Raw genomic sequence first — 23,711 nt, 5'->3', positions numbered from 1 at the left:
ACAACCCTATACCTGGACCAGAACAAGTCAGGTATTGCAATATATACAGAATATTTGCCTCCACTGGATATCCATCAGTAAACATATATATTTAGTGGGAATGCTCTATTTCCACATTACCCAGTAAACTGAAAGTTTAAATCTCCCCGACTGTATGGTAAATTGTTGAGATTTGTTATTGGACGAGTTTCTGTCAATGCATTCTGTACCTTTACCACTTTTTGTAATATCGCCTGCAGTATCTAGTCAGAGATGACCTGATTGAATTACAGTGAATACAGCAAGAATTAGAACTTAAGCACCATAAGAAAAGACACGATTCCAGATCTCATCACTTCATAGCAATCCTGACATATCACCTAAGACATGCATCATGCAAAACATTTACTTACACATTGAAGATCTTTTAAAAACTAGGCACACAGACATCTCGTTACTTATTTTCTTTCATTATTTCAACACTCGGCTGAAGTGTTGGGCAGCAGGTGTTAATTCTTGTGTTTGCACCTGCAACTATACTCATGGTGGATTTTAATTCCTACACTGGCGATTTTGTCAGGCATTTTTCTTTATCCTGGGCATAATGGTTGGAAGTGTCAGCTCTCTGAAAGCGAAGAGTGCTTAGAGCCACCCAGGACAGCAACTCTAATGTTCAAATATCAGCAGTCTTTGTGTTTTTGGAAAATACTCATAGAACATCCATGGGCATGGGACATCAGGTAAGCATTCCTTCCATGAATATCAAAGTTTTTGTGTTAGAACAATTGAATAAATGTTCTAAATAACCAACAAACTAGGAAAATGGGTAGGAAAGCACATTAAAGAAATTGATAAAACTAATTAACAATATTAAAGATTGTTCAGAGTTTATGGTTAAATATATGACTATTAAACACGGTATATATGATGGAGCACAGATATGAGCTAGGAATAGTATTGAGGAATTAAATATTACTATTCCTGAGATTGTAGTCCTATGCAAAGATAGTCACCCCTACACTTCAGCATTACTCAAAGTCTAAAGGACAGCTGAATTTCTAATCTTATATGATTTATAAAAGAAAGCTTAAAATCCAATTAAATTTTTTTCTTTATCGAGTTTTCAGAAAGTTAATGAACACATATAACAGCTCTATTAATTTCTTTAAAATTCATTTTCTCTGCTTGAAAAAAGTTTATATCTTATATGAGGTAATATATCTAGAAACATCATTAAGTGATTAAAAGCATCATAATATGAAATGTTTTAATGTACATTTTAATTAGCCTTGTTACCTACTGGGATGAAATTAAATTTTATATGGTTCTCAAGTTGTACCACATTCTTTGGTTATAATACCTATAAATGTGCCCTGAATTCATATTGATGAATGCAAATCATTGAAGGCATTTAAATTCCTTTACAAAAATATGTTAACTTCAATCTTGTTCTTTTCGTTTTCTCTCTATTAGGTGAACCATATGAGTGAATATGAACCATATGAGTGAACCATATTAGGTGAACCATATGAGTGAACGGTAAAGGTTAAATTCCTCCTGTTTCTTCTACATTCATTTAACTGCTCCTTTTACTTTGCATCCTTATCAGGATCCATCCCATCTCTCATTCTGTAATGAACTGGTCTCATCACTACAGAGACATTCTAAGAGTGTTTTCTTCTTTTGTATAGTTGTGCTAGCTACATTAGCCATGCTGGAACTCATTCAGCATACAGATTAAAGGATAAACCCATTTTTCAAGTTTTAAAAGAGCATCTCTGCTGACTGTGAACAACTAATCAGTTTAGTTTCTGTATTTAAAAAAGTGATATTTTGTCTTTTCTTGGAGACTTCTTACTGCCAAACTAAATATATATATAGTATTTAGTATTTCTTCAGGGAAGAAAGTTAATGCCTATATTCATTAGTGGGAAATTTCTTTTTCTTCTTAAGAAGGCACATTTTTCTCCCATTACAGATGCTTGTAATCCTAGATGCAAAGAGGTAATATTGTCTTATAAATCACAGTAAATACAGAGGAACAGCTTTGACGCTGATTCATGTATCTAATCTTAGGATAGAGTGGAGAGTCAAATAATACAGATGATTGGACTTATTGTCATGACCGTAATCACGTTCACTGTATACTGTAGTCAGTGTGCATCTATAAAGATACATTAACTAGAATTGCTGGAGATGAAAAATTTGGTTTCCTCTTAATGAATTATATGCAGCCTTTTAGGTAGAAAACCATTTATTAGAAGATCTGATATACATTTCTTCTCCTAAGTGGATATTCATTAGGAATAGTTCCTAACCAATATTAGATTCTCTGATCAACTTTTTTCAAATGTGACTGTAGGTACCTACAAACTCAAGATAAGATATTTGATAATCCACTCCCACTTTGGAACATAAAATTTCATACTTAACTAGAATGTTATAAAAATTATGAATGTATTTAATGTCATGAAATATATCTAAGTATGATCCAAGTCAATATTTAGGTCAGAAGTATTTTTAAAAATCCATGATTATACTAAAATACTCAATGAAACATTTGTTTATAGGTCAGCTTTGGTTTTACAATTAAACAGTATTAAGTTAGCAAAATTTAGATTTATTATGTACAGAACGTTTGGCTTTCGAGAGAAGATCACCTAATAGGTCCTTTTACCCATTAGTTTTCCATGTAAGGCAGAATTCATTAGATAAAGATTTTCAAACTGTCATCCACCAGTCCAGCCCCAGTGAATGAGAAGGTGCACATTTGAGAGATCACAACACTGAGGGGTAACAGGCACATCTACTGTGTCATTTTCCCAAAAGTAGATCATCTTTTGGCATTTGAGAACTTTGATCACAGCAAAGTGTGGATGCAAAAATCAATCACATTCTCCTTAGTTAAAGATCAGTATACAAGAGCTCAGAGACATAAGCTTAAACCCATATAACCAAGTTTTATAGTATTTGGGGGGGGGGTTAGTTTCATTTAGAAGCAGCTCACACATTCTGAATTAAATACTGTATATAAATAAACAAGATGACAGTTATAGTCACTGAAACACTTGAGTGCATAATTGTCTGCACTGAGATCTAATTTAGTGTTGTATCAAATTTTATTAAGCGAAGCTGAAGGGGGAATTAACTTGAATTGCAAAAATCTTCTCTTTTTCAGAAGAAATACAGCAGCTGTCCAATAAATGCAGCCAGGACAACTGGGTCATCAGCTGTTTTTAAACTTTTGGAAACAAGCAGGGGTGAAAAATGTCCTTTTGATGCAGTATTAAGGTAAGGGATCTAGTTTCCACAGAGATTTTATTTCAAACAAAACAAAATGAAACAAAACGCTGGTTTAAGTATTGGTAAAACACCTTTGCACTTACTATCCCTAAATTGCACTCTGACCATTTAGGGAAAAATACCAAAAGAAAACCAGAGAACAAAAAATGAGAGCAAATACAGGTTCTGTAGACAATATCGTATTCATAGGGATTTAACTGAAGTTATATGCTGGAGTTTATTTTCTAATCAGGATTTTTTTCTCCTCCAATCTACCAGCCCATGTAGTAACGCTGTCTCTCTTGGTGAAAAACATACCCCTTTGCAAGTTCCTAGAGTTTCGGACTGTTGAAAGATGTTTCAGTGACCAAACTGTTCACCCCTTTAGTTACCTTAATGGCAGAGAGGTCAATTTTTTCTTCTTTGGGTTTGGCTGGGGCAGGTGCCGGGGCAGGGGCTGGGGCGGCTGCAGCAGCAGGTTTCTTCACGTCCTTCTTTGGTGCCATTTTGTTTAAAACGATGGGTTAAAAAAAAAAAAAAAAAAAAAGGAAAAGGAGCACCTCCAAAAGAACCTGTCAAAATGATTCTTGGAAGAGGAGTGGCGCTTCAGTTGATCCACAGCCCAGTGTTTTGAAGGTGGACCCAGAGTGTTAAACGGTGTAAGGGCATGCATATATATTTCACTTAGTGCCTAATAGAATCTAGACACATGCAGCTGGATTGGACAGTTCGCTAGTCAAGGGGGATGGCATTCGGGCTCAGACTATAAATGGAATCTAAAGGGTCAGGGCTTCATCAATTTTTTTTAAACTCCTCTTGCCTCCCCCCCCCCCCCCGCCCACCTCCATATATAAAGGAGAAAGAAGTATGACCAAGTCAGGTTCAGATCCTTTGGTGACAGTAAAGTAGATTGACTGATACTTTTTCTTGGTAGAATTACAGTTCTGCTGAAGTTGTAAATCTTTTTCTTTTTTTCATGCCTAAGAAACTTGACTGAAGGATTTGATTTCAACTTGGAATTTTGGCAGGGAGTATCACCAACTTTCACTCAGCTCCTTTGCTCATGCTCCACCCCCACCCCTTGCCATAATTTGCAAGAAGTTGTTGGTCAGCAAAGAGGTGGTGGTGGCGTTTAAAAATAAAAGGCAGACGTATAAGGAAAGCCCATCAAATAGTAAAGTGCTTTCCCTTCTAGGGAGTACAAATTCTGCTTCTCTCTCTCTCTCTCTCTTTTTAATTGTAATTAACTGTATGCTAAAGAAAAATAATTCAAAATTACTTCATATAACTTAATTTTCTTTCTATAATGAAAAAAATAAAATGAAATGGAATGGAATGACAGCAAGATTTACTTTCTTGCCAAAAAGCTTTTCTAATAGTAAAATGACTGTCAATCAAAGTTGTTACTTATTTTACTTCCTAAATGGCATAAAGCCTAATTACTGATCTCCTGAATTTTTTTTTTATCCATACCAGGGAGACAAGATATCCTTTTTATCTAAGCGGTCAGAGAAATATAGGAGAAAAGGACTTAAATTATCAATATGGTGTGAGTTTTGGTGAGTAACTTGAAAATTTTTCTTTTTCTGTCTTTAGGTTCCTCAGTTTGCAAAGCTAGATTCTCATATTAAAGACGCATAAGATTAACCATTGTTCTTTTATCTTGTGGGGTATTTAATTCATGAGTAGTTATTAATTAGTAAAAACAAAAAATCCAAAAATACAAAATAAGCCAAAACAAAACCTCCCCCCAAAACCCAGTAGCTAGTTTGGGATTTTAAAAGAGCATATTTATACATTAGATAATTAGATATATAAGAGCATATGGTGTATATCTATATATACACATAGATGTATATATATACACACACACACATACACCTATATACACATCCATATATAAGTGTAAATATGTAAATACATATTTATATTTTAGTTGTTGAATATTGTGTTTAAAGATATAGATTTATTATCCATTTTCCATTTTGTTTTGGTCTGATATAAAAGCATTCCCCAGTTTGGAGAAGGTCACTCTTCCTCTCCATATATTACAACTAAGTTACATTTAGACTCTCATATTATCAATAGTTTATTTAAGTTACATCTGGCCCCAAGAACAGTCTCTTTACTAGACTGTACTGTATTATATTATCCACGTATGTCCAGAAGAAGCTTTTTTTGTTGTTGTTGTTAAGATTTTTTAAAAAATGTATTTACTTGAGAGAGAGAGAGGGAGAGGGAGAAAGCACAAGCAGGGGGAACAGCAGAGGGAGAACCAGGCTCCCCACTGAGCAGGGAGCTTGACTTGGAGTTCCATCCCAAGACCCTGGGATTATGACCTGAGCCAAAAGCAGCAGTTTAACCGACTGAGCCACCCAGGCACCCCGGAAGAACTGTTTTTGTTAGCTCTTTCCTTTGCTGCCTTACACCAAGGACTCAGTCATTACCTACATTAGCTACTGGTACTTGTTTCTCACATATAGGACAGTCAGGAAGAATCCAAACATATTTTTCTAAGTACATTGCTTGTTTCAAATGTAAATAATTAGAATTTTTAAAATAATGCTATGTTTTATAATAGAAATACTTTTTTAAATAGCAGAAATATATCCACCAATTTGCTTTCCTTTGGACTATCAAAAGATAAATGGGGTTTTTCTTCAATTACTGAGTGATGGGTAAGCTCTTACCTTAATTTGACGTCTATTTTAATACTTCGCTTCATGTAAGAAATTCCTTAAAATCTATGACAGATATACATGTAAAAGGGATTTTTGTGTTCTGAGAAAATCAAAACAAAGCAAAAACAAAAAAAAGGGAAAAAGAAAAATTGAAATAAAAATACTTTATTTCGTATGAAGAGGGAAATGGCTTGATCTTACTATGTATCTAAATCCCTTTGTGTTATCAATTATATATCTTGGATTTATGAATTCACAGAAGTAGATATGTTGGCATTGCACTTTTTGTTTGAAGAGTAGAGCTCACAAAGGTACAGGTGCCATTCATTTGTTATACAAGGGTATATGGTATTAACATAATATTACTATTGTCATTAACCTTGATCATGTTGTGGAGGTAGTGTTTGACAGGTTTCTCCCCCAAACCCATAACCTAGTCTAATCATTAGAAGAACATCAATAAAGTCTAAATTGAGAAGCATTCTGCAAAATTCCCGACAAGTACTTTTAATTGTCAAGATTATCAAAAACAAGGAAAGATTGAGAAACCTTTAGGCTAGAGGTGCCTAAAGTAACATGATGGGTAAATGTAATGTGGTGTCCTAGATGGAAGCCTGGAATAAAAAAGGAACATTAGGTAGAAATATGAATAAAGCATGGACTTTTCTTTATGCTATTAATAGTGTATCAATAGGGGCACCTGGGTGGCTCAGTGGGTTAAATCTTCTGCCTTTGGCTCGGGTCATGATCTCAGGGTCCTGGGATCGAGCCCCATGTTGGGCTCTCTGCTCAACAGGAAGCCTGCTTCTCCTCTCTCAATGCCTGCCTCTCTCCCTACTTGTGATCTGTCTGTCAAATAAATAAAATCAAATCCTTTAAAAAAGTAGTGTATCCATATTGGCTTCTTGTGACAAGTGTACCATACACTTGCTAACAGTAGAAAAACTGGGTGTGGAGTGCATGGGAGCTTCCCTCAGCTTTTCCATAAATCTAGAACCATCTAAAATTTTAAAATATTAATGAAAAAAAGTCTAAAAACTGTAAAAACAAGTCACCCTGAAACTTCAAATATAAGAAATGTAAGATCTCATTCCCACTAAGTCGACATTCCTTGTGTTTTAGTCAGGTATGATATAGAAGGAAAGTCAAACATGTTCACAGTCCTTTTAAAAAATGGTTAGTACTATTGGACATACTGTCTATGGTGTTTGGTGAGGTGTTATTTGTTATACACAGAAATGATAGGTGGAGAAAGAAGAATTTAAAGGCCTTCTGAGACTATGATCCTGAGCCATTTAATGTGATAATCACGATCAAAAGGAAATTGCTGTCTTGGCCCCTCCTTTTTTATAGGACTATTTGACAAAGCTTACTTATAAGGGGAAAGAAAGGGAACAGCTAAGGAATCCTGTTCTCAGTGACAGCTGATGCCCTCCATGCCCAGATCTTCCAAGCGTTCCTCATGCTTAACCGTGATACTTGCTGTGTAAGCTTTTTTAGATGTTCTCCAAAAAAGCAGGAGGATGGCCTTTATTACTAAGGTGGCTCATCATAGTCTACCTTCTGATTTCTTTGTTTTTTTTTTTAACCACATGGTCAAGGCTTGTCACACATTTATCTGTTTCTTGTAGGATAGTGCGAGTTTGTAGGTTCTTTTGGCTAAGGTAAAATACTTGTTTTATGTTAACTATACTGGAACTAAAATTAAATTAAATGATAAATAAAGAGAAAAAGAAATACTCGTTTTATGTTTGGAAATGCTAGGTCTGGGGAATGAGAACCACCAGTATTTCTCCTTCATTTTACTGATCCTTTCCACAGCCTAACATGCTTAACCACTGACTGGACAACCACAGGGACTGATTGATTCTCCACATATTGACATTGATTATACTCTAGGTCCTGTTATATAATAGGCATTAGAATTACTGGGTGAACAAGACACCCAGAAGTGTTCTCTTGCACTTCTGTTGGAGATTAGGGGCTATAGAAGACCATGATCAACCTCAGGAAATGATTGCACATTGTGACAAGGACAGACATACTCAATCTACTGTGCTTCGCTTTATTGTGATTCACAGATATTGTGTGTTTTGTTTTGTTTTGTTTTGTTCTTTTACAAATTGAAGGTTTAGGGCAACCCTGTGTTGAGCAAGTCTACTGGCACCATTTTTTCCAACAGCATTTACTTTGTGTCTCTGTGTCATGTTTTCATAATTCTCACAATATTTTTAGCTTTTCATGTTTATTATATTTATATATAATATATAATATGTAATATTAGTATTATATATTATATATTAAATAGAATATATTTCATGATTATATTTATTATGGTGATCTGTGTTTACTAATTACAACTTGCTGAAAGCTTTGATGATAGTTAGCAGTTTTTTAACAATAAAGTATTTTCCAATTAAGATGTGTATTTTTTTTTAGACATTAGGCCATTGAAACTTAATAGACTATAGTATAGTGTAAACATAACTTTCATATGCACCAGGAGACAGAAAAAATTCATTTGACTCACTTGTAGTGATGTCTTCTTTATTTGGGTGTCTGGAACCAAACCAGGAACATCTCGGAGCTATGCCTGTAATACAAAGAAAACCAGTCCAATGCTTTGAAAGTAATGACGTGAGGTGGGGGGACACTAACTTTATATGTAGGCATTTCAGAGAAGCTGCCATTTCAGCTTAGAAAGAGACTCTGTAAAGGAAGGTACTTGCTTTATACTTTCAGATTTCCTGAGAACTTTACTTAGAGCAGAAGCAATGATATTACAGAATTTGCAATGGTGTATTATTTAGCCATTTACAAAATGCATTCAAAATGTAGAATGTAAAAAAGAAAAGTAAAATGTATAGACCCTACAAATCAGCAATTCCAATTCTTCATAATTAGTAATGATTTTCCACCTTGGTTGCATAGTAAAATTACTTGGGGAGATTTTATTAAATACCCCTGCCTGGGCTCACTCCCAAATTCTGATTTAACTAGGTCTAGTGGGGATAGGGGCTGGGGAGCATGGGCAGTGGTATTTTTGAAAGCTCTCTACACGTTTTAAATGTGAAGCTAGATTTAGGAAACACTGACTATAAATATTCACACCTATGAACCTAGAGTCTGAACAAGGATGGTAGTACCGTATTGTTTCTAATAGGAAGTTCACAACATGAATGCTTGTCAATAAATTTGGTTAAACTGACGGTATGGGGGCACCTGGGTGGCTCAGTGGGTTAAAGCCTCTGCCTTCAGCTCAGGTCATGGTCCTAGGGTCCTGGGATCAAGCCATATATCAGGCTCTCTGCTCCGTGTGGACTGCTTCCTCCTTTCTCTCTCTGCCTGCCTCTCTACCTGCTTGTGATCTCAGTCTGTCAGATAAATAAATAAAACATTTTAAAAAAACCCCCAAAACTGACATGGTTTGTGTGTATTTTTCCTATACAATTCTATGGAATAATGAGGTTGGCCAAAATATTCTGGTATGGAAAGATCTGTAAGACATGAAAATAACAAGTTGCAGAATATGATGTATAGTTTGGTATCATATGTATAAATATATTCACAAAAATCTATGTAATTCTATATGCATGTATGATGCCTATCTGTGTTGGCTACTGTTCAGATAGGTGAGAAAAGGAGTTATGGGAACTTCAGAAAGATCCAACCTGACTGTAGATTCAGGGACAGTAGGGAAAGATTAGGAAGACTACCTCCTATTATGCCTCAGAACAATGAAGCATGATGTCAAGATTTAGGATATGAATTTGAAAATGATGTCACTACGTTTCCTAAAATGGTCATGGCTAAGGGTGTTGCAGTGGAAAGGTGATATCTGCAAATGGCTTGGGATCTGGAAAGAGAAGGTACAGGTCCTCACTTTCACAGTCTCAGTCATTGTTATGCTCTCCCTTTAATGGCACTCTCTTCCTCGCCTTGCTTTCTCAGTTGTGCCCAATTTGTGCATCTCTGGGATACATACTTTACATAGACACACACACAAACACACTACAAGGACTTACAGGCTTACTGACACACACACCCTACAAGACACATGGTCTCATCGGTATGCACATGGGCGTGCACACACATAGCTACATCTTTCCCTGGAAACCAAGTATAGCCCTGGAGAATTAGATCATGCTAAGAGCTTCTCATTATTTATCAAATGAGGTGAGTTTTGCATGCTGACAATTGTGATGTGAAAATAGTAATATATGTAGATTCACGGCTTCCCCTGACCCCACAGCATTTGTCCTCTGATGAATTAGGAAATCTTCTGATCAGCTGCTGTGAGGAATGCAATTTAACAAAGAACGACACTGCTCGCTGCTCGGGGGTTACTAGGAAGGAAGGTGAGAGCTTTGGGGAGCTCCCTGTGGGGGATACAAGTGCTGTTGGAGAACCAAGATGGCAGGACAGGGTGGAGGTCTCCAGGGGTAAACCAAGAGATGGTGGACTTGGGCATTTTGAAGTGCTATAGAGTAAGAGATGACAGGAAATTATAATGAGCTGTAGTGGACTAAGTTCTTGGACTTTCTTGATGTTTTAGAGAGAAAGAGGTGAATAAAGTGTAAACTCCACTTTGGGCTGGATTTCTTTATCTTTTATTTATTTATTTTAAAAGAGTTTATTTATTTATTTGACAGAGAGAGAGAATGTCTCGGAGTACAAGCAGCGGGAGTGGCGGACAGAAGGAGAGGGAGAAGCAGACTCTCTGCTGACCAGGGAGCCTGATGTCGGGCTCAATCCCAGGACTCTGGGATCATGGCCTGAGCCGAAGGCAGACGCTTAACCAATTGAGCCACCCGGCCGCTCCTGGATTTCTTTAATCGTCACAACACTCAGCGTTGTGGCTGAGTTATGTTTGCTTCCCAGGGTTTATGATCAACAGATCATTTTGGACAATGACACATAATTGTTTAAATAAAACGAGTTTTATCTGAATCCACAATGAAAAGCAAGACTTAAGAAAAGTAAGTGTGTCAAATGACAAGTGAATAACTGGCAACAAATTTTAATAGAATTTTTAAATTTCTATTTCAATATCAGGGCTGTGAGTTGACTTGGAACTTCTATTTTTCAGGTATAAGATGAATCATTGCTGGACAGAGCCTATAGATTAGCTCTATGCTTCTGTATTGGTGATAATACAGTATACAGGGCCTGTTGTATGTGTTGCTATGTTTAGAGCAAGATGTTTTTATTAAAGAGGGATTACTTACTTTAGATGTGGGATGGGTGAAAAAGTATCTTACTTATGATTTTTGAAAAAGATATATATTAATGCAAATGTGTAATAGAGTTCCCAAGTGTCTACTCATTGAATGCCAAGCGTTTAATATACACTACATCTACCTTGTGTAGAGTCCTGCATACAAATCAGGAATACAATCAAATTGTTATTGATTATTTTTATTTATTTATTTTAAATTTTTAAAGATTTTATTTATTTGACAGACAGAGATCACAAGTAGGCAGAGAGGCAGGCAGAGAGAGAGAGAGGAGGAAGCAGGCTCCCGACTGAGCAGAGAGCCCGATGAGGGGCTCTATCCCAGAATCCGGGGATCATGACCTGAGGTGAAGGCAGAGGCTTTAACCCACTGAACCACCCAGGTGCCCCTTTTTTGTTTTTTGTTTTATTAAGAGAGAAAGAGGGTCCTCTGGGTGACTCAGTATGTTAAGTGTCCAACTCTTGATTTCAGCTCACGTCATGATCTGAGGGTTATGAGATGGAGCCCTGCATCAGGCTCCATGCTGGGCATGGAACCTGCCTAAGAATCTTTCTCTCCCTCTCCTTCTGCCTTTCCCCTCACCCCTGCTTATGCATGCACACACTCTCTCTCTCAAAAAAAAAAAAAAAAAAAAAAAAAGATAAAAATAAGAGAGAGGATAAAATAGCATCTCTGGTCTTAGTGAACTTTTTTCTTCTTTTTTTTGTAGTTCAAATTTCTTTTTTCCTCCTTTTATAAGTTTAAATTAATTAACATATAATGTATTATTGGCTTCAGAGGTAGAGTGATTCATCAGTCTTATATAATACAAAATGCTCATTATATCACGTGCCCTCCTTAATGTCCAGTACCCAGTTACCCCAAACCCCATTCCACCCCCTCAGGAGCCCTCAGTTTGTTTCCTCTGATTAACAATCTCTTAAGGTTTATCTCCCTCTCTGACTTCATCTTGTTTTTCCCTCCCTTCCCCTGTGATCCTCTATTTTGTTTCTTAAATTACACATGTGAGTGAGATCATATGGTAATTGTCTTTCTCTGACTGACTCATTTTGCTTAGCATAATATCTCTAGTTCAGCGACATCGTTGCAAATGGCAAGATTTCATTCTTTGATGGCTGAGTAGTATTCCATTGTGAATATATACCACATCTTCTTTATTCTTTCATTTGCTGATGGACATCTAGGTTTTTTCCATAGTTTGGCTATTGTGGACATTGCTGCTATAAACACTGGAGTTCAGGTGCCCCTTCGGATCACTATATTTGTATCTTTGGGGTAAATAGCCAATGGTGCAATTGCTGAGTCATAGGGTAGTTCTATTCCATACTGTTTTTCAGAGTGACTGCACCAGTTTTCATTCCCACCAATAGTGTGGGAGGTATCCCCTTTCTCCCCATCCTCACCAGCATGTGTTGTTTCCTGACCTGTTAATTTTAGCCATTCTGACTCGGGTGAAGTGGTATTTCATCATGGTTTTGATTTGTATTTCCCTGACACTGAGGGATGTTGAGTATTTTTTTTTCATGTGTCCTTTGTCCGTTTGGATGATTCCTTTAGAGAAATGTCTGTTCATGTCTTCTGCCTGTTTTTTTATTGGATTATTTGTTCTTTGGGTGTCGAGTTTGGTGAGTTCTTTATAGATTTTGGATACTCGTCCTTTATCTGATAAGACATTTGCAAATACCTCCTCCATTCTGTCAGTTGACTTTTGGTTTTGTTGACTGTTTCCTTCACTGTGTAAAAACTTTTTATCTTGATGAAATCCCAATAGTTCACTTTTATTTTTGCTTTTGTTTCCCTTGCCTTTGGAGACGTGGCTAGCAAGAAGTTGCCACTGCCGAAGTCACAGAGGTTGTTGCCTGTGTTCTACTCGAGGATTTTGATGGATTTCTGTCTCACATTTAGGTCTTTCATTCATTTCATTTAGGTATTTTCATTCATTCATTTCATTTAGGTCTTTCATTCATTGAAAATGCTATTTGCTGTGGGTTTTCCATATATCACTTTTATTTTATTCCATTTTTGTGTATGGTGTAAGAAAATAGTCCAGTTTCATTCTTCTACATGTGGCTGTCCAATTTTCCCAATACCATTTCAACAAATGAGACTCATCATCTCATCAACTGAGACTGTCTTTTTTCCATTGGATATTCTTTCCTGTTTTGTCAAAGATTAGTTGACCATAAAGTGGAGGGTCCATTTCTGGGTTCTTTATTCTGTTCCATTGATCTATGTGTCTATTTTTGTGTCAGTACCATACTGTCTTGATGATGACAGCTTTGTAATAGAGCTTGCAGTCTGGCATTGTGATGCCACCAGCTTTGGTTTTCTTTTTCAAAATTTCTTTGGCTATCTGGAGTCTTTCCTGGTTCCATACAAATTTTAGGATTATCTGTTCTAGCTCTGTGAAAACAGTTGATGGTATTTTGATAGGGATGGTATTGAATGTATAGATTGCTCTAGGTAGCAGAGACATTTTAACAATATTTGTTCTTCCAATCCATGAGTGTGGAAAGTTTTTCCATTTCTTTGTGTCTTCCTCAATTTCTTTTATGAGTGTTCTATAGTTTTCTGAGCACAGATTCTTTGCCTTTTTGGTTAGTTTATTCCCAGGTATCTTACAGTTTTTGGTGCAACTTTAAAAAGGATTGACTCCTGAATTTCTTGTTCTTCTGTTTTGTTGTTGGTATATAGAAATGCAACTGATTTATGTGCATTGATTTTATATCCTGCCACGTTGCTGAATTGCTGCATGCGTTCCAGAAATTTTAGGTGGCATCTTTTGGGTTTTCCACATAGAGTGTCATGTCATCTGTGAAGAGTGAGAGTTTGACTTCTTTGCTGATTTGGATACATTTTTTTCTTTTTTGTTGTCTGATTGCTGAGGCTAGGACTTCTAGTATTATGTTGAACAACAGTGATGATAGGAGACATCCCTGTCATGTTCCTGACTTTAGAAGAAAGTGTCTCAGTTATTCTCCATTGAGAATGATATTTGCTGTGGGCTTTTCATACATGGCTCTTATGATATTGAGGTATGTTCCCTCTATCCCTAAACTGTGAAGAGTTTTAATCAAGAAAGGATGCTGTACTTTGTCAAATGTTTTTTTCTGCATCTATTGAGAGGTTCAGGTGGTTTTGTCCTTTCTTTTATTTATGTGATATGACACATTGATTGGTTCGCAGATGTTGAAGCCCAGGAATAAGTCCCACTTGGTGGTGGTGAATACTCCTTTTAATGTACTGTTGGGACCTAGTGGCAAGTATCCTGCTGAGCATTTTTGCATCCATGTTAATCAGGGACATTGGACTGTAATTCTTTTTTTGGGGGTCTGTGTCTGATTTTCGCTTCAAGGTAAGGCTGGCTAATAGAAAGAGTTTGGAAGTTTTCCTTTCATTTCTAATTTGTGACAGAGCTTCAGAAGAATAGGTATTAATTCTTCTTTAAATGTTTGTTTGAATTCCCCTGGGAAATCATCCCATCCTTGTTTGTTGGGAGATTTTTTGATTACTGCTTCAATTTCCTTGTTGGTTATGGGTCTGTTCAGGTTTTCTGCTTCTTCCTGGTTCAGTTTTGGTAGTTTATAGATCTTTAGGAACGCATCCATTTTCTTCTGGATTGCCTAATTTGTTGTCATATAGTTGCTCATAATATGTGCTTATAATTATTTATATTTATTTGGTTGTGATCTCTTGTCTATTTGATAAGTCAGGCCAGGGGTTTATTAATCTAATTAGTTCTTTCAAAGAACCAGCTCCTAGTTTCGCTGATCTGTTTTACTATTCTTTTGGTTTCTATTTCACTGATTTCTGCTTTAGTCTTTATTATTTCTCTTCTCCTGCTGGGTTTAGTCTTTATTTGCTGCTCTTTCTCCAGCTCCTTTAGTTGTAAGGTTAGATTGTGTATTTGAGAACTTTTTTGTTTCATGAGAAAGGCTTGTATTGCTTAGGATCACCTTTGCTGCATCCCAAAGGTTTTGAACAGTTATGTTTTCATTTTCATTAGTTTCCATGAATTTGTTTAATTCTTCTTCAATTTCTTGGCTGACCCATTCATTTTTTACTAAGATGCTTTTTATCCTCTATGTATTTGAATTCTTTCCAAATTTCCTCTTGTGATTGCATTCAAGTTTCAAAGCATTGTGGTCTGAAAATATGCAGAGAATGATCCTGCTTTTTTAGTACTGATAGAGACCTGATTTGTGACCCAGGATGTGATCTATTCTGGAGAATGTTCCATGTGCACTCAAAAAGAATGTGTATACTGCTTCTTTGGAATGGAATGCTCTGAATATATTTGTGAAGTCCAGTGTGTCATTCAAAACCCTTGTGTTCTTTTTGATCTGCTTAGATGATCTGTCCATTGCAGTGAGGGGGCTGTTAAAGTCTCCTACTATTCTCGTGTTATTATCTATGTGTTTCTTTAATTTTGTTGTTTATTAGCTTACGTAATTGGCTGCTTCCATGTTAGGGACATAAATATTTACAATTGTTAGATCTTCTGGTAGGAGAGACTCTTTAATTATGATATATTGTCTTTCCTCATCTTTTATTACAGTCTTTGGCTTAAAATATAATTCGTCCAATATGAGGATTCCTACCCCAGCTTTTTTTTGATGTCTGTTAATATGATAAATGGATTTCCACCCTCTCACTTTCAATTTGGCGGTGTCTTTGGGTCTAAAACAAGTCTCTTACCAACAGCATATTGATGGGTCTTGCTTTTTATCCAATCTGATACCATGTGTCTTTTAAGGGGTATTTAGCCCTGTTTTTCACCTCCAATTTTGCTCAAGTAACTGAATTTATTATGTGTTCCTTGCAGATATAATTTCTTAAAAAACATAGACACTTGTTTTGTATTTCTCTAAATATTGGAACTAAATCTTATTGAATTAGAATGGAATTTGTTGCCATAACTCCCTTATACATTCCTGAAAAAAGGGGGTTGTTGATTAATTAGGTGTAATAAACAATAATTGTGAAAATTTGAAGTTCTTCATATGAATTTTTTTTCATCTGTAATAATCACTTTTCAGTATGTTACATTTAAAAAGTTTGTGTCAATTTCACTGATATATCTCTCTAGATAAAATAAGAATTAACTTAGATATGTGAAGAATCTGTGTGTGTATGTGTGTGTGTAGATGGCAAGATATTAATAGTTATTTTTAGTGTAAAATTATAGATGAATTTCCTTTGCTTATTTCTATTTCCCATTTTTCTTCTGTGATTGCAGTTTACTTACATAATAAATAAACAATAAGGATCTTTTTTACAATAAAATTATTTTAAAGCCAATGGTAAAGGTCAAATAGAAGTACAACAAGCAGAGTTCACGTAAAAGTCTACTTGTTGAACTTACACTTAAGGTTTAGGACTTAGACTTAACTTCTGTCACACTGACACAGCTCAGTTCATGTCTGTGTGATAACTATATGAAAACTTGCCAATGAGAGGCACTTGAAATAAGTGGGTTTCATATAATTCCATGCCAGAACAGCTACTTCTCTAGATTTTCATCCTTAGTTGACATATCCACTATGCCCAATAATTTGCCTACAAGAGCTAGGCTATAACCTACAATTTATTTTCTTTCGGAGCTTTGTCTACAAATTACAATCCACATTTTGTAGATATACTCTATATAAAAACCATATCTTCTTATTGACTTTTTCCACTTACCAAATAGAATAAAAAGTAGAATTCATGCATGGGTCTGAATCTCTCAAGTCCTAAAAAATAAGATTTATTAAGCCACACAGTATTCCAAAAATAATTTGCCACATCAGGTATCAGAATGTTTTTGTGATTTATTCAAATAATGATTATGTAGTTCATAAAGTCCAATCTCAAAGCTAAAGCAAGTTATGACTGGTTGAATTATTCCTCTACTAGACTATTGACTAGGGAAATTTGGTGAACTTTTGACTAACTATGTGACCATTGACAATTAATTTAGCTTCACAGAGGCTTAAACACAAAATGAGAGAATAAATGGAGTAAGATCTAACTTCTCATTTTACTACAAATTTCTATGCTTTTTGCTTTTTGAATAGCATCATTATTAATGGCCATCTCTTGGGGGTTAATGTATATTATCTCCATCAATCCTTTCAACAACTCTGAGGTAGGTGTTTAATTTCCATTTTTCAGTGGTGCCTGGGTGGCTCAGTTAGTAAAGTGTTTGCCTTTGGCTCAGGCCACGATCCCAGGGTCCTAGAATTCAGCTCTGGTCTGGATCCCTGCTTGGTGGGGGCATGGGGGAAGGTGCCTGTCCCTCCCTCCCCCTCTGCCTCTCCTCCCCACCCTTGCTTTCTCTATCACTCACTTTCTACCTCAAATAAATAAATAAAATCTTTTTAAAAAAGTAATTTCCATTTTACAGATAAAAAAACTCAGGAAGGTAGGCGTAATATGCTAGTTACACACACTAAAAGTGTCCAAAAAACCCTCCAGAAATAGAACCTGGTTTTGATGTAAGCTAAAGCCTAAGCTCTTGACTGCTGCTTCCTATTGGCCGGGTTGGGGGGCGGGGGGGGGGTTAGTTACATGTGAAAAACTAAGTGTATTATGTCTCAGCTCTTCAGGTATGGCAGAATTAAATTTTAGCTTGTAAAAAAGGATTCAGCTGAAGATTATGTTTCAGAAAAAGAGAGGCTTTAAGATAGAAAAGGAGGTTGCAGTGCCAATGGCAGAGAGACCATGGGAATCCCAGGAACCACAAAGTGGAGTAATGCATACAATAGTGATAGGATCATACTCTTGGGCTTATTATCCAGAGAACAACTTAGGTATATGACCATTTGCCAATGGAATTATTACCTATGAGATATGCATGATGTACTCCTAATGGCGACGAACAAGACTGGATCCCCAGTCTCCCCACACATCTCCTTTCCCTCTGCAGATCATGCTGTGGTCTCAGTGATGTCCCCTATGCGGTCCTGTCATTGCTGTATCACACACTTTTCACACACCTTTCCATGGCATCTCCCAAGATCATTTAGATTTCAGTCCAAGAGTAACCTCTTCAGAAAGACCTTTCCCCAATCATGCAATCTTAAGTAGCTCCTGTCCCAGTCATTCTTGAGGTCAGCATTTGGATTTATTTTTTTCATGGTCTTAATAAGTTGTGTATTTTTACTTTTTTTCCCTCAATACGTTTAGGAAGTGAGCTCCATGAGAGGAGAGGAGAGGGACTCATCTGTCTTGTTCTAAACTGAATCACAAGGTTTACACACAGTAAACTTAAAACAATGATCTAGTTATTGAATGGATGAATAAATAAATGAAAGAATGTTATGTATTTTGGTGTTGGCAAATTGGCCAGTTATGTTGGCCAATAATTAACCAACTGAGCCACCCAGGCGTCCCGATGTTGGCCAATAATTAAATGACCTAAGACAGTTTGGAACTCCAAAATTTGAGTTTGGAGTATGGCCATGAGTAGGAGTATGGCCATGAGTAGGGAATGGACTGCTAGAACCTGTTCTGAAAAGATGAAAGCTTTGGTGTTATTTACTGAAAGGAAGGAAAAGCAATGGCTTAAAAGCAATTTTTATTATGTAAAATGTCATAGCAAGAGAAGAGTCATCAGCTATTCTTATTATGAGACTAATAGGGATGAGTGAAAATATTTCATTAGAAAGAAATAACTTACCAACTGGAAATTATGAGATACTCCAAAAGTGTTCTGAAATGTCATAAACTGTTTCCTCTTAGGATAGATAGGTGTTTAAGTGCAAGCTAGCTAAGGGACTTGAAGTGGATAATAAAGATAATTTTTAAAATATTTATACTTCTTTCATCACTAAGTTTTTAAGCAGTGTTATTTCTTTCACACTCAATAAATCCCATCCTTGTCTAAGTAGGAGACAGGTATTACTTTCCTCCTTCTGCTCTTAGAATTGCCTTGTTAGAGGTCATGCCACTTCCAGGGCAATCCAGGACCCATGCTTTGGAACCCTGTCTTCTGAGAGAGAAGATGAGCCATGTGGAAGTGAAGTCAGCGTGATTCTTTACATGGTTAGCATGCTGCTTCCCTTGGAGGGGCAGGGGGTATAGGGTTTCTCAAGGAAGGACATTTATAGTGATTAAAATTGCTCAGAGCTTGCTTCATTGTGTAATTCTGATACTGTAGTATGTGATTCTGGCAAGAGGAGAGTATGAAGGGGACAGAAAATCCCAGACGGTGGCATGGAAGGGCATAGGGCATTGATGTTACCTCAAGGAAAGGGGTTGTGGCACCAAGAGGACACTCATGGATTGGTCAGACTCTTGTTCAGGAATGCCTCTTGGTCATCTCCTGAGAAGGGCCAAGGGCAATGATCGTCCCCGTAGCCCGCTATCATTCTGTGACAGAGAGTAGAGCTCCAGGAAGAAACTGGCAGAGGATGCCCTGGGAGTTGATATTTTTCTGGGAAAGAAAGTACAAAGTATCTTTTAGGACAAAAGCATTAAAAACAATTTCTAAATGTGTGCATACCTTAAAAGCTAGTAATTCCACTCCTAGGCATATACCCTACAAAAATGTCTGTGTATACCTATAAAGATGTACCTAAACATCCTTAGTAACATTATTCATAGCACAAAACTCAAAACAACTCCCATGTCCACCAACAGTGGAAAGGAAAAGTGAAGTGTGGTATATTCATATGATAATATATTACACAGCAATAAGAATGGACAAAATACAAGTATATATAATGAGACGGATCAGTGTCATTTGGTACTGAGTTAAAGAACTCAGATCAAAAGACAATATGTGGGGCACCTGGGTGGCTCGGTGGATTAAAGCCTCTGCCTTCGGCTCGGATCTGCATCCCAGGGTCCTGGGATGGAGCCCCGCATTGGGCTCTCTGCTCAGCAGGGAGCCTGCTTTCCCCTCTCTCTCTGCTTCCCTCTTTGCCTACTTGTGATCTCTGGCTGTCAAATAAATAAAAACTTTAACAAAAAAAAACCAGACAATATGTATTCTATGATTCCATTCATATAAAGTTCAAAATCCAGCGAATCTGACTGATGGCATTACTCCTGAGAAGAGCGTGGGCTAGAGATGGAGAGTGAAGAAGCCAGTGTTTACACAAATATATTCATTTTGTAATATTTCATCAAGCTGTATTCTTAGGATTTGTCTTTCTTCCAAATGTATGTCATACTTTAATAAAAAATTCAATCAGGGACAGATGTAATACTATCCTCCAAACTAGAATGCATGACATTAAGTGGAATTGAAGGGTCAGAGGGGTGCTGTTTTAAGCTTGTTTTAGGAGCCTCGGATAGCATGAGCGTAGCTGTCTCCCAACTTTGAGGATGGGCAGCAACTGCAGGGACAGGAATAGCCCGTGGCTGACGATGCATTTGTCTCTTCTAGTCCTGGTCAAGGTTTTCTAATTCAGGCTCGGGAGAGTATCCATGTCTCCAGGGAAGCCACACTGTGGCACGTTAGACATTCTCTAGGGACCAGCAGCCTCAGTCCGTGCATTTGGAGGAGTTCTAGAGGCGCGGACAGAACAAAGGGCATGCTTGTCCCTCTGTAAACCGACACCAGGACTTAAAAAAAGGCAAGACACCTGTTCTCCTGTCATTATAAGTCTCAGCCTGAGATTTCTAGCCTTTGAATTGCCCGATACATTCTTTTATATCAAGTAATTGTGGGCTTTTCCGACATAGGAGAGAGCTGAGACCATTACAGCAGGGCAGAAAGCAAATGGGGTGGCAGAGGCCCTTTTCTCAGCTTGTAATGAACTATTTGTAGTCGAGACCAACAACACGTATCGATTCTCATCAAGCGGGATTCTTTACAGAATGAAAACACTGTCTGCCCCGGAGGCAGGACCCATGGGACAGTTCCTGCCATTGTCTTTCAAATGCACAGATTAAACTCCTCATAAAATGCATCTTCTGACACATCCACACTGTATGCATGAAAATGCCCTCGGTGCCTTTTTGTCAGTTAGGATTTTTGCAGCTTCGGTGTACAACAGCCTGTGTCCTGGCTGAAAAAGTGAGTTTTGTTCCTTCCCTGGAAACCGCAGAGGAAGAAGGCGATTGCTGTTTGTTGAAATAGGCTGCATATTTCACAAGTTCCATCTCAATAATCTTCTGGAGGCAAGAATGAATTTGGGGTTGGAAAGGGCATTACGACAGGACTAAATAAATAGCATGAGGTCCCTCAACACCTCGCCAGCCAGCAGTGTGACAATGTGATTTTAAGACATTACATTGCAGTTTCTTTCTTTGGCAAACAAGTTTGAAAGGTCGCACACAGAGACAGAATTTTAAGTCTGGACACTGAGGACACTGGGTCTTTAAACTCCAAAGCAGTCACATAATCCCCTGAGAAGTGCCAGAAACTTGCCAAGTAAACTTTATTGTCTGGAATAATTGTTAAATCCAATATGCTTGCGGTGTTTCCTACAATGTACTTTTTTGAGATGTATTCATATTTTTGTATGTTTTCCCAGCTTCGAGACTAGACTCTGCCATTGTGTGTCTGTAAAGAAAACCCATAATGCCGCACATCGATATTACAAGTCTAAAAATTCAAGGTATCTCTTTCCAAAGATTTTATTTATTTTATTTTTGCAGAGAGAGGCAGATGGAGAAGCAGACCCCCGCTGAGCAGGGAGCCTGAAAGACCTTTGGTTGGAACTGGGAGAAATGAGGAACCAGCAGGCTCAGAGTGCTCGAGTTTGATGTTTGGTTTGAACTTGTTTCTTTTTTTTTAAAAGATTTTATTTCTTTATTTATTTGATAGGGAAAGACAGCACAGCTGGGAGAGCAGGAGAGGGAGAAGCAGACTCCCTGCTGAGCAAGGAACCCGACTTGAGGGTTGATCCCAGGACCCTGGAATCATGACCTGAGCCAAAGGCAGACACTTAACCAAATGAGCCACAAAGATGCCCCTGAACTCATTTCTTCTATCAAATTGTAAATATTTCTTTAAGGAAGGAGAACGACTATCTGAATTAGGCCTTGTATGTGAGTGAAATCGTTTTTATGGTCTCCTCACAACGATGTGTTTTTCCCAGAATTTTGAAAACACGTGGATGAACTCCTGTCTCATCTCCTGCTACTCGCCTCCTCACACATTGGATTCTCTTAATTCTGGCCTTCCTCAGTCCATTCATCCCGTCTTTGCACTTCAGGACCTTTGGATACACTCTTTTCTCTCCCTGGATTGCCCTTCCCAACTTTCTTTCAATGATGGTTTTCTTTCTGTCCTTCAAATCTTAGCTTAGAAGTCATCTCCTTGAAGAGGCCTGACCTATCCTACTCCCCTCAACATATTGCAATACTTCATTTACTGGGCTCAGGGCATTTAGAAGCATTTGAATTACTTATTTCCTTGATTATTGTCCCTCTTGGTTAAGACAATGTAAATCCCATGAGGTAGCATTCATAGCTCTCTTGTGTAGAGTTGAAGTTATCTAACTTAGCCCAGTATCTGACATAGAGTCTGCTCAGTAAATATTTGTTGAATAAGTGCTGCTATTTTTTCTTTTTGCTATGCTAGGTTATTTCCTAAGGGATGGTGCCTTAGATGTCTCCCACTCCTATCCTCGCAGGGGGATGGTTTTAATTCTTTCAGTAAAAAAATAAATAAATAAACAGAAGTATGTAGTAAGTTTTGGAGAAAGGAAGAAAAAGAGTTGCTCTCATTTCCTCTTTCCAGCGCTGTATTTGTTATCTCTTGCTGCATAACAAATTGTCTCAAAACTTAACAACCTAAAACGACAATGAATATTTACTATTTCGTACAGTTTCTATGGGTCAGGAACTCAGGACCCGCTTAAATGCATGATCCTGGCTCAGAGACTCTCATGGGGTCTGTCACGTCAGCCGGGCTGCAGTCCCCTACAGACTCGGCTGGAGCTGGAGCTGGAACTGGAGACTCCATTTCCAAGGCCCTTCGCTCACCTGGCCAGCTTGTCGAGGCTGGATCTCTCTCTTTTTTTTTTAAGATTTTATTTATTTATTTGGCAGAGAGAGAGATCACAAGTAGGCAGAGATGCAGGCAGAGAGAGGGGGAAGCAGGCTCACCGCCGAGAGAGAGCCCAATGCGGGGCTCGATCCCAGGACCCTGAGACCATGACCTGAGCCGAAGGCAGAGGCTTAACCCACTGAGCCACCCAGGCGCCACTCGAGGCTGGATCTTGATAGGAGGGCTCAGTTGCTTGCCAGGTGGGTCTCTCTGCATGGCCGTTGGAAGATCTTTACAAAATGGCTGGTGACTTCCTTCAGAGCAAGTGATCCAAGAGAACAGACTTAAGCTAGTCCTGAGAGTCACACATGTTTCTTCTCAATGCACTATTCGTTGTTCATGTCAGCCTATTCGCTGCGGGAGGGGACTTGGTAAAGGTGTGACTAGCAGGAGGCGAGAATCACCGGAGGTCCTTTAGAGGCTGGCTTTCACAAGCAGCTTCATGGTTGTGTCGTTTGGTTTCTGGAGATTTTTATCCTGTTTCTTTTCCTCCATCAGCTAATAAGCACATCAGCCCTCGAATAAAGAGATTTCCCAGGACAC

At 37.7% G+C, this 23,711-nt stretch overlaps 1 protein-coding gene and 1 long non-coding RNA gene across 4 annotated transcripts in view; one reads left to right on the top strand and one right to left on the bottom strand.

Annotated features, from left to right (window-relative positions):
- The window catches only part of MYL1 (myosin light chain 1), a 22,979-nt gene extending 19,160 nt beyond the window's left edge, over positions 1 to 3,819 (bottom strand). The window contains exon 1 of the mRNA XM_082691581.1: positions 3,654 to 3,819. Within this exon, the coding sequence (XP_082547707.1) occupies positions 3,654 to 3,767 (114 nt within the window). The 5' untranslated portion in view covers positions 3,768 to 3,819. The remainder of the gene's footprint in view (positions 1 to 3,653) is intronic.
- Positions 2,720 to 23,711, top strand: LOC309844552. 3 transcript variants are annotated; one of them, XR_014300754.1, is made up of 6 exons: positions 2,721 to 3,270; positions 4,738 to 4,820; positions 10,217 to 10,300; positions 10,595 to 11,031; positions 12,035 to 14,337; positions 15,130 to 16,167. It is a non-coding gene; the product is annotated as an uncharacterized lncRNA (long non-coding RNA). The 3 variants fall into 3 exon arrangements; XR_014300753.1 differs by lacking the exons at positions 10,217 to 10,300; positions 10,595 to 11,031; positions 12,035 to 14,337; positions 15,130 to 16,167 and adding exons at positions 21,649 to 21,732; positions 21,942 to 23,711; XR_014300752.1 differs by lacking the exons at positions 10,217 to 10,300; positions 10,595 to 11,031; positions 12,035 to 14,337; positions 15,130 to 16,167 and adding an exon at positions 21,773 to 23,711 and having other exon boundaries at positions 2,720 to 3,270.

This window comes from Mustela nivalis (assembly GCF_964662115.1).
Source record: "Mustela nivalis genome assembly, chromosome: 11".
Lineage (NCBI taxonomy): Eukaryota > Metazoa > Chordata > Mammalia > Carnivora > Mustelidae > Mustela > Mustela nivalis.
This window is presented reverse-complemented; position numbering and strand designations above follow the sequence as displayed.